Source organism: Equus asinus, chromosome 5 (assembly GCF_041296235.1).
Source record: "Equus asinus isolate D_3611 breed Donkey chromosome 5, EquAss-T2T_v2, whole genome shotgun sequence".
Classification (NCBI taxonomy): domain Eukaryota; kingdom Metazoa; phylum Chordata; class Mammalia; order Perissodactyla; family Equidae; genus Equus; species Equus asinus.
In genome coordinates this window covers 58,472,501-58,484,753 of record NC_091794.1, presented here as the reverse complement: position 1 = coordinate 58,484,753, position 12,253 = coordinate 58,472,501, and the positions used below count along the sequence as shown (strand labels likewise).

Genomic DNA, 12,253 nt, shown 5'->3' with positions numbered 1-12,253 from the left:
GAAAGAAAGAGATGTGGAGAAAAGAGAAAACACCATGAATGCGATACTGTTGTTGGTTGTTGAATGTTTCCCAATTATTTTCTGCAGTATGGTAGAAGTATAATTTCATGTTAAAAAATAAGGCTTGGTATTTATGATGAAATTAAAGTGCTACTTGGTCAGAGTGGGAGAAGTCAAAGTCCATTTGTCACTAATAGATTAGTATACACTGAAGTCAGGAAAAAAAACTCTATTTGCCAGTTTCACTAAATGTGTATTTAAATTATGTTTGCTACTTGCACAGTTATTTGTATTTTTAGTTCCATCAGCAGTCTTATTTACAGTGGAAAGCAAGAAATTAAGTACTTAAAATATATCATGATATTTGATGTTTGTGTTTTCTATTGTGATATTTTGTTTTTTAATATTACAACAGTCTTAGGTCCTGATTTGTACTATGCACTGAGTTAATAAAATTAATGTCAGAAAAAAATTTGTTGAGATTGAGTTATTTACCTATGTACTCACAAACATATTCTTTATATGCATATTCTTTCCATAAAAATATAACCATTGATGGATGGATATTTGATAAAGCAAATGTGGTAAAATGTCAATTGTAGAATCTACATGGTGGAGAGAATCTGCTGTTTGAATATTTTCATCATAAATGTTAGAAAAATCAAACTCTAATGAAAAAGCTGATGTGAAATAAACAGATACTGTGTGAATAGTAAGATAATACACTTGACCTCTTTTTATTCTCTGCTGACTTTGAAAAATCTGAAACATTCTTTCTGTTAATGGAATACCAGTTTTAGTGGTAATACTATTAGATATAAATAAGTTATCTGTTCCCTTTTGATGGAAATTTTTTTGCCCTTATAAACATTGGTGTTATCAACATTAGTAAAGGTATTTGAAAAAATTACAAGGGTTTATAAAACATTTGTGAGGTAAACATAGATTATAGGAGACAAGGGTTTAGCAACTATTTAGAACTTTTATTCTTCTATTTTAGGGAATCTGGAAACATCAAAGCTGGATTAGAACATCTGGTAAGTTCTAATTTTCTCTTGAACATTTGCGTCGTCTTTGATATCTGCATTCTAAATGAACACTTTTGAATGAGCTTTGAATACCTTGTATAAAGAAAGTTAACCATCTCCCAGAGGGTCAGCTTACTGTTATTATGTGAAGGCACTTACATTTTCATTTATCTTATCATTTCAAGGGAATTAAAAAATTTTTTTAAATTACTTTCTTTTTTTGATGTAGAGATGAAATAAAATGGATGACAATCCTTGGATTGATGATTGCTTTAATTATAAACAAAAATGTTTGGTGTAGAATTTTTGGCATATCTTGATCTGACAAAAACAAGCTTGTATTTTAAGAAAAACACAGTCAAATATTGCATGCATAAATGTGGTATGTTTTAGCAATTTAACGGCTTTGAAAGGAGTGCACAGCTTTGTTTTTCCTGATGTCTTTGCTCTATGAATAATGCATTGGTTTAAACTACATTCAGTTTTAGAATATAAAATAATTGAGATGCAAAATTTTGGGTTTAAGTAAACATTTTTAAAGCATAATTGAAATTCAAACTGACTTAACATTAAAATTTGTCCATTGATCAAAGAATTGGAAAAACTGTTGTATTATACCAAGTCCAAAATTCGTTGAGCTCACCACATTGAATGTTCTTTACAATATTAAGTAGTTCATTTAAACAACATCGTAAAGTCATGCTCTGGTTTCTGGTCAAATCCAAATGTTGAAAAATTAGTGATAGAGTTTACTTTGTAAATACAATCTAAGTACTTTTTTAATGCAAGACTTCATTTATATATCATATTGTAGCTTTGTTAACTATTAATGGTTTTTGTTCTGCTCCCACAACAGCAAATAGTAGCAAGAGGCAGCCTCATTTTGACTTGTAGTAGTTGTAGAGTGGGAAGGGATTTTTGGTCTTCCTTTCAGTAGCTAAAGGAAACTGAGAAAACTTAGGCTTTTAAAAACATGATCCTAAAAATTACAGATTAATTATTAAAAAGCTGGGTGTAGTAACTGAGTTAGAAAATTTGAACTATGTGTTTGTCCAAATTAGAAGTAAATAAATAACATTGTTATTCTCATTAAAAATTATTTCCTGAATCCTTGTTTATCACTTCATAGTGACACATATATTTAGACATAGGGACATCAGAATAAAAATGTTAATCAAAGACATCAAATTCCAGTATCACCTAGGGGCTTATAACAAGGAAGAACAGCTACCATAGTGCCAAAATGAGCTGTCTTTTATACTTCTCTTGTAAATTATTATTTATTAAAAATAATTTATATTTACTTGGTCGTGTTCCCCAGTAAATAATAATGGGTTAGATATTTTTATTTAAATTTCATGTTTTCCACACTTACTAGTCAATTCATTCTCAGTGACTGTTTCGGGTATTTATACTCCTTAGAATCTCATACAGCAGTGGTTTCTAACTGTGCTTCAGGCTACCAGGAAGCTTCCTCAAGCAGTGGTCCTCCAGACGTCCGCTGCCCACTTTAACTGGAGTAGTTCCACTTTTGGTTATTTTGTAAATTTTTAGATTTTATCTAAAGAAAGAATTCTCCAACTAAAAATATTTTAAAACCTTTGATGAAACATAGCCACTTATTAAAGTCGGGAGCAATTGTTTGTTAATTGTTCTTTTCTATTCTTGACCCTAAGTTATAGTTCATTTTTATGTAGGTCATATACATCAAATATATTTCAAAGATAATGCATATTAGGGATGAGAGAGCCTGGATTAGCACAACAGGTAGTGGGAATTAAATGATTTTAATGCATTTTATCTAAGTTGTTCAAAAGACTAACTTTCTGTTGTAAAGTTGACCCATCGACCATGAATTATTAACTATGAATATATGAATATATAACACAATGCCACATTATATACACATATATTGCTTTGTGTACTAATTTTCAGTAAAGTCAGTGATATCATAACTCTTAAGGAGGAAGTGAACTCAGAAACTTACTGGTTGAGCATGAATGAAACCTGTCTGTCTAACATCTGTGTGCTCCTTATGTTTGTGTCTCCGCTGCCCAGCTGAGCAGGTTCTTATAGCCCTTGCCTTCTAGTACATGTAGCCCTTCTTTGAATTGACTGTATAGCCAAATACAATGAGAAATATAGCTTCTAATAGATTGAGTTTTAAAAATATGTGGTATAAAATTAGAATGAGAAGAGAATCCCGCACATTTGGAATTAATTTCTTCTTTATGTAGCCTTCTTCAGTTTTTGTCTTTTCAAATTTATTTGGATTATCATAGAGAATTAGCATTGTTCTAAGAGAGGGTAAAAACCAGTATAAACTTAAGTAAGTTGATAAAAAATGACATAGGCCACACACGTGGTTGCCCTGTCTTTGTACTCTGTGTATGGGCTCTTTTTGGGATGCAGTTGTCTGTAACCCTGGAAAGGAGATGCAGGTGTGGGAGGACAGAGAAGAGAGTGGGACAGGCGGCCTGTGTTCCCCTCCAATCTCTGCCGGGCTGATTGCGTTTATTTGTCAGAATCTCTCAAGCCCTTGATTCAGCCTTTGTCCTATTATTCTTTTCTTTCTGTGTTGCCAGCTTTGCCTGGGAACTGTTCAGCATGTCATTCTTAGCTTAAATTTCTTATAATATGCTGCCCAATACCCTTTTATTTTTCTTTTCACAAACTTACCTACTACCCATAGAGCATATGTCTATTTAAAGTTCAGAAAGGACCTTTGAGGTTTGCTGCCCCATCATCCGTTGATGATTCTTGCCTGATGATTGCAAAATGGAGATTTCCAACTCTACCACTCCCCCCCATATTTAGCAGTCAGCATTCTACTTTAAGGAAGAATCCTCCCTGCTTTGTTATTTTATCTATTTATTGTGGGCAAGGATGCATGGATTTTTATTTTATTAAATAGATTATTATCAGTTATTTTCCTTGTTTATTTTGAAATTATCCCAGATTTCTCCAGGAAATATCCTTTCAAGATGGCTTCTGGGTCCTTTCAACATACCCCATCTTTTTTTTTTTTTTTTTGAGGAAGATTAGCCCTGAGCTAGCATCTGCTGCCAATCCTCCTCTTTTTGCTGAGGAAGACTGGCCCTGAGCTAACATCTATGCCCATCTTCCTCTACTTTATATGTGAGATGCTTGCCACAGCATGGGTCACCAAGTGGTGCCATGTCCACACCTGGGATCCGAACCCCAGGCTGCTGAAGCGGAACATGCAAACTTAACCGCTCTGCCACTGGGCTGGTCCCCCATCTTTTTTTTTAAGCACTTCGTTATTTTCTGGCAAAACAAGATGTTCCAGGCTTATCTTATACCTTCCCTGTCCCACGCCTGGAATCAGCCATTTCTTCAAATTACTCTGTTTCATTTTAGAGGAAAATGGCATTTAGAAATCAAGATCTGGACATGCGATGTGCTCATTGCCTCTGAGATTTCATTACTTCTAGGACCTTTCTGTTCTAGATTAAATAGAGATATAGGTAGGTAGGTAGCTTATTTTTAAGAAATTATGAGTCATACTAACATCTCCAATTTCAATCCAAACCACAGAATTCTTTCTTGTCCTCCCCCATTTCATATTTGTATTTCCCTTCATTCAAAGTGAGGACCCTGACTCCTAATGACACCAATGCACTTACCAACTTAATGATATAATACACGTAAAATATCTGCAAAATTGCTACAACCATACTTTGTGAAAAATAAACTTAATAAAAAGAGTTCAATATTTATTTGTAGTTTTTTGCCCCTTGAGTGTAGTTAGATTATTCATTTCAAATAAGTTGCATTCATTTGTTTCTGTTTGCATTCAGTTTTAGGTACCTTTGTCTCCATTCTTGTTGATTTAATTATATGCGTGAATATCTGTAGTGCTAACATGCTTCCAAAAGTCAAAATTGTACACAATGTTGTTATCAAAGAGGTGTCACTCCCTTCCTTTCTAGCTTGTTCTCCTCTGTCCCTTTTAGGTAGCCAATTTTATTAACTTCTGGTTTCTCCTTCCTGTGCTTCTTTTTGTAAAATTAAGCAAGTATGTATATGTATGTGTATACATATGTTATATGTGTGTATGTGTTCATATTTCCTCTTCTTATAAGAAATAACATATTGTGTATACTTTTTTATACTTTGCTTTTTCTCACTTAACAGTATACCCTGAAAACCACTCCAAAATTACTGTGTATATCATTATATTTGCTGTGTTTCTTTCTCATTTGGCTGTGTCTTCTTTACTAAGGGTCTGAGATTTTAGCCTATTTGCATGCCTGCCAACACTTTCATAGATGCTGGCAGGAGGCACGAGATTCCTGGGTCAGAGACAAAGCACTTGATTACTAACAGCAGAAAAAGTAGCATGTGTTTCATGGTTAGATAGTTTCCCCTTGACCGACAAGTCCCATAGGGTGATGTTCAACACATACCCTGTGGGTTTATGTCATAGCTAAGGGACCAAGTTTTGGAATTCTTTAAGGAGCTGGTAGAAAATCTACCCAAACTTTGCCCAAGGGAAAGACATTTATTATGCTAGTTAGGTACAAACTGCCTTCTGGTCCAGGGGGAGATCCTCTAGCTTCCAACGGTATCTGCAATACGAAACATCTTTGCCAAGATGTTTGTGAACAAAGGCTGATGGCTGATGTAAGACACACAGAACCCTATGGAGAATTGTCTCTGAAGAGCAATTATTATTATGAAATTTAGGAATGTTTGCAGTTTTGTTCTAGTGATTACTTTTGCATTTATATCTTTTATAATGCTTTTAATCCCCCTTATTCCTGCTTAACCTTTTAAATGGCGTCCTTGGACTCTCACCTGTTACCTTTATCGTAGCCAATGCTCCTGTTAGACTTTCTGGTTCTTCTTTTTCCTCCCATTTCTTCTTGCTGTATTCTTGCTATTTTGTTAGAATATATAACGTTTACATTCCATTCTTTCACCCATGGTGTCACCTTGTTTTAAAATCCCCTCTAAAATTAAACATATTAAATATTTACCATTAATTGTTCTCTGATGTTTCTACACTTAGCTCTTATTTGCATAAACTCATCCACTAGTACGTTCCTCAGGAAAGGCTCCTGTGTACAAGATTCCCCCAAATCTTGCATGTTTCAAGCTGTTTTTCTATAGTCTTGCCATTTAAATGACAGCTTGACTGGACATAAAATCTGCAGCTTACAGTTTTTTTCCTTGACTTTCTTGAAAATATTATTCTGCTCTTGATATCTCTGGTACAAGCCTAATTTTCATACCCGTATAGATAATTTGATTTTTCTGCCTTGAAGCATTGCCGTTTTTTCATTGTCCTTCTTTTTACTTGGATAATTCTCAAAGTTGATTGTTTCTGGCTAATTTTTCTCAGCTCTTTCATATGTAGATTCAAGTGTTCTCATTTTCAGAAATAATTTTCTTGGATTATGGTATGAAATATTAGTTCTATTCCATTGTTTTGTTTTCTTCTTTAGAGACTCCAGTCATATATATATTCTATATAATTATATATATATATATATATATATATAGTCTTTCTTTGCTCATCTTCTTCTTTTTTTTTTTTTTTTTCTGCTTTATCTCCCCAAAGCCCCCCGTACACAGCTGTAGATCTTAGTTGCAGGTCCTTCTAGTTGTGGCATGTGGGATGCTGCCACAGCATGGCCTGACGAGCAGTGCCATGTCCACGCCCAGGATCCGAACCCTGGGCCGCCACAGTGGAGCGCGCGAACTTAACCACGCGGCCACGCAGCCGGCCCCACTCATCTTCTATTTGAGTCTCTTTCTCTCAGACTCTTTTTACTATTTTACTTACTTTTGTTTTCATTCTCTCAGTTATTTTCCTGGTTTTAGTTGGTATTTCTTATTAAATTTTCATTCAAATTTATTCTTCCTTTGACATGTTATCATTTATTCTTCATTTCTGAAATGTTTTTCCTTTCAGTTCTGTTTTTATTTTTTCAGTATCTGATTCTAGGGTTTTGTTGTCATTATTTTGTCCAAATGAGTCTTGTGCTTCATAGTTGGTTTTGGGGGGAGAATTTTCTACTGCTGAAATGTTTTGATTTGTTTTTCCTGTTTACTTCTTATAGTAGCTTTGTAGGAGGGTAGTTTGATTTCTTTCTCTCTCTCTCTCTCTCTCCTTCTTCCTTTCCTCCCTCCCTCCCTTCGTTCCTTTTTTTTAAAAAAATCCCTAGACATTTGTAGATATGGTTCCTAGTTCAAGGATGCCCTCTTCTACAGTACAGCAAAGTGCGGTTTCTTTAATGGATGATGGGGATAGCAGGGGTGAAAGGGTTAGCATGTCTTGTTTCTTTTTAGCTTATTTTTCCCCTCGTTATTCTTTTGTTTCTTATTACTTTCTTCTTTTTTGTCACTTCTCTGTGTTTTATTTATCTGATTTTCTCCCAGTAGCAATGCTTCCTGAGGCTGCCACTTCTGGCCCCACTCACTTTTAAGCTTCTTCCCTCTAGCTGGTGCTATGGTAACACCAAATCCTAGACCTGTGTTCACTATTTTGGCACTTTAGTGTTGTACTTCGTTTTCCTGGAGATGATTTTTGTTTGTGCTTCCAGTTGTGTATTAAACTTGCAATTACTATGAGGGGCAGGGGTGGGGTCTATGAAAATTTTTATCTCAAAAGAGAAATTCATGGGGCTGGCCTAGTGGCATAGTGGTTAAGTTCATGCACTGTGCTTCGGCGGCCTGGGCTTTTGCAAGTTCACATCCCAGGCATGGACCTACACACGGCTCATCAAGCCACGCTGTGACAGCACCCCATATTAAAATAGTGGAAGATTGGCACAGATGTTAGCTCAGCAACAGTCTTCCTCAAGCAAAAAGAGGAAGATTGGCAATGGATATTAGCTCAGGGCCAATCTTCCTCAGCAAAAGAAGAAAAAGAGAGAAAGAGAATTCGTAATGGAAAATGTTGGAAATCAGCGTTGAATAGACCTTTAATCCTAATGAGTCTTTTCTGTGGGACTCCTTTAGGAATCGCCAGCAGAATCAAACACATAATATCTCAAAGAGTTCTGTGCCCATATCTACTTAAAGACTTAGAGAAAATAAGTGAAAACACTGCTTGTAATGTTGTGCTTAGTTAAATATTATAATGAACTTAAGGAAATAATACTTTATATTTGATGAACACTCATATACAAATTAAAGACCTTCTAATATGACCTCAGTATATGTCTGTTAACACAGAAGGGTTGGAGGAGTGGAGGTGGGTGGTTATTAGATGGTGATATTACTCCTGACTGTTTTTTATTAATAATGCTCTAAAAGTATAGAAAATTGACTCTAAGTTCTTCTCCATTATATCAAAGGGAACTGACTCCATATTTTTCTACCATCTTATGTTTTCAAATTCTGGATAATTTAGTGAGTAGTAGCTCTTATTGAACTACTGAATGAAGATTAAAATGTTTACTTTTTAGGGTGTTTTTAATATAGTCAAGTAGGACTGGTGATATCAACAGGCATTTTTATTTTTACAATTATGAAAATGTACAGGAGATGGAGCCTTGCCATTTGATTATAAGATAGTTATTATTGTTTTATTAGCAAACTATAAAAATAGTGCTATCCTTTCCTCTTGGGAGAAAGATTGAAATCAGAATATATTAGGTTGAGCTATGTGAAAAATTGTCACTTTTTTAGGTCAAAATAGTTTTGGAGGTTGTTTCTGGCTTGAAAGAAGGACTGCTGTGCCATGCCCCTTTTGGCAAAGAATGAAGTGAATTATCCTGATCAGTATGATGTGTCTAAAGCTTACCTTGTTCTTTTTTCTGAAAAGTCAAAAGATTGGGGGTGGGTTGGGGTAGGGGGCCGGCCGTGATCTAGGCCAGTGCTTCACTGTCATTATGTGCATATGAGTCGCCTGGGGATATTGTTCAAATGCAGGTTCTGATTCTCCGGGTCTGGGATGAGACTTGAGATTCTGCGTTTAGTAAGCCCCCAAGCGAGGCCAATGCTGCTGGTCCAGTGACCACCAGGAAAAAAGTACATTGAAAGGCACTGACTTGAAAGACGTGTGTCCAATGAAACAGGCTTTCTGCGTCTGATGAAAAATCTAGATGTTTCCCCTATGTCCTCACTGAGTGTGATTCTGTAGGTTGAACATTCGTAAACCTGGAGAGATGGACACTCCACAGGTTTATACAAGGGCAAAAAATTCATCTTACTCTGCAAGAGTAACAAAGGGACATTTTTTTTCTTTATTTTGGTTCCAGATGTTAAGTTGTATATTTCAGGCCTGGAGCTGGACACTGGAACTAATAATACCTTAGCCTTAGGTGGAAAATTAAATAAGTGATGATAAATCTTTTAGTAAAAAGGGTTATAAGTGTTTAAAACTTACAGTGGGATTTGCTTTCTATTAATAGTTGAATAGCAAAAGAACTCTGGAGCCATACCATTGGGTTTTTTCTCCCCACAGAGGTCTCATTTATGTTTCTTACATTGTATAACATTTGAGAATGATGACCTGTTTGTCCTTGTGGTCAGGCAACGCAGTCTGCCCGTTTTAAGTGTAGAAAAGCAACTGTCATTAATAGATTGTTTATCCCATCAGTGGTTTGTAGAATATATGTTGCTGCTTGCCAGAAATGTAGGCAGGCCCATTGCTATTACATACTCATCAATAACACTACAGATTCTAATAAAAGCCCTTTCCTGTCTGTTTTAGGCTATTTTGCATAGAACTTGCAAATAAAACTGCAGTATTTCATAGTTTACGGACTAATAATTTTATTTAACACCAGCATAAGCACACTTAATGTGTTATGTGTGTAATGTGTGTATGGTTAACATACAACATGAACTAGAAAATGCAAACAGAGGTTAGGAACCCTATTCTAAAGTCACGTGTCTTTCATTTGTTGCATTTTTAAATATCTGTTTTATTTTAATATTTCCCCACTGTGTTCTGAAAAAGCGTGTGACATTTGTCCAAATGAGTTTGAGAATATAGTTATCTCAAAATGCACTGACGTTACTTATGTGCTCTGTATATTTTTAAACACTGATGGAAAATACTTATTACCTCATATACTATTTAAGAACTTCAACATAAGAGATCCCTCTCCCCCCAGCATTTTAATTTATTTTTCTCACCTAAGCCAATATGTATTTGAGGTTAGGGTAAATGTGCATATTAAAGCAGACTCTTTCCTCAAACTGTGATCCTGACATAAAACAGCAGGAAGTTTTTCTTCTTTCTGGAAGATCAATTCCATAAATCTCTCTTTCCTTTTAACAAACAAAGTGTATCTATGAATGTGTGCAAATTAGAATACCTTTAATGTGGATTAAATGTTAATGTCATATTGCTGTCGTGATTTCTTAGGCAGTTTACAGGTCTTAAATCTGGGGACCAGCTCACATTCCAGTCGGATACAGTGCCATTGTCAGTGATCCATTTCTCTGACACATTTTGATCAGTTACAAGGTTTTTAAAAATTGCTTCTGCAATAAATGATTAATAAATATTAGCCAGTCATTCAGACAGCATGAACTTGGGCCCCTTTTCTACCCTCCCTGCATCCCCTTTCTTCCAAAGAAAGATCTGTCTGTTGTTGCATTTTTAAGACGCAGTGGTCTCCGGAGAAAATGGTAGCCAGTTAGCTTTAAAAAAAAAAAAGAAATGACAAGATGTCATGCAATTTATATATTACTAATAGTCTCAGATTTATCTTTAATCTGGATAAAATTTATTTTCTGACTTTCATGCACATGTGCTTATCAAAGCTTTATAAAGTAAAACTAAATATTCTAAGTGCATTAAATAACCCCCACTTCCCATTACTTGTGAGTCTGCAAGTCAGGCCTTATCGAAATCACCAGAGTAACTGATTATTGGATTCGTATATTTTTTTGTATTATAGTTCAGGACACTGTAGGTTTTGCTTCATTGCAGAGAATCCCACAAGGCACCTGGTAGTTATTTCATGGCTTTCTTGGGATCTAACATTGGTAACTATGTTAGAGCAAGAGCTAGCAGCAGAGGTAACAGGGTTGCTTTCTGTATCTCCAATCAAAGCATTAAGAGTTAAGATAGAGAATGCCTTTGCCACAATGGTATCTTTGGCCATACTGGTTACTATTAGCCACAGGATCATCACATCTGTATTTAACTTTAACACATATACCCTGTTTATTTTATGAAGAGTACAGCATGGGGAGTCAAGAGAATGTAATTTTACCGTGTGACCCCTAACAATGCACACAACTTCTCTGTGACACTTCTTTCATTTTCTCCCTATTCATTCTACAAATGTGTGATTATTATTATAGAGAAAGAAAAAAAACTTAACTCTTCCTTATGTAACTTCAGATTGCTAAAAAGCAATATCTCAATTCTAGTATTCTAGAATTTGTTCACGTCCTCTCCATTTTACGAATTTTATTAGATACTTTTAAAAAATTATAAAGTAATACATGTTCATTACAATGGGTCAAAAACTGATATGTAAAGAAAAAAATGAATGTCTTCTCCTATCTACCACCAATCCAGTGTTAATAGTTCAGTAATCATTCTTTTATACCTTTCCTTATTACCAGACATACATATGCATATATTACTTAGCTTTTACTTTGTTTATACAAATAGAATCATACTATACGTGATATTTTACAACTTGCACATTTTATTTGTTTATTGCTGGATATAGTGTGCATATATACACACGTGAATCTGATTTTTGCTGGAAATCTGTCAAAACATTGGAAGTTAATATAATTAGCATTTTATTTAAAGCATTCATAGGAGAAATGTGAGGACTACATAATTTGTATTTTAAGGAGTTAGTGCAGATTTAGTTTTCTTCCCACTTTTGTTTGCCTTGATTATAGTAAGTAAAAAAACAGACTGTTGATGGAATTTACAGTGATCAATAGAGAAAGGAATGGCTTGCTTTATTAAAGAAAGTCTTATTTGATGTTTGCAAAAACCAAGTAAATATAATTAGAAGAAGATGTGACATCTTTAAATATTTTTCAGGTTTGTTATAGACTAGTATTTTTAAATTTGAAATTTTGACGTAACTTGTGTGATATTTATTGCAACCTTCAATCTTGGTATTTACCATACTATAATTTATTTCCTTGTTGGCACTACCTTTTGACTGAATATTCAGCTTTATATCCTCAGCACCTACTCTTGCAAATATTGAGTAAGTATTTATTGAGTTGTTTTGAAATTGCAAGACAATTAAACTGATATA

General features: G+C 34.7%; 1 protein-coding gene across 1 annotated transcript in view; it reads left to right on the top strand.

The window, feature by feature from the left end:
- RSRC1 (arginine and serine rich coiled-coil 1) overlaps positions 1-12,253 on the top strand; it is a 407,598-nt gene that overhangs the window by 199,507 nt on the left and 195,838 nt on the right. The window contains exon 6 of the mRNA XM_070511416.1: positions 1,001-1,037. Within this exon, the coding sequence (XP_070367517.1) occupies positions 1,001-1,037 (37 nt within the window). The remainder of the gene's footprint in view (positions 1-1,000; positions 1,038-12,253) is intronic.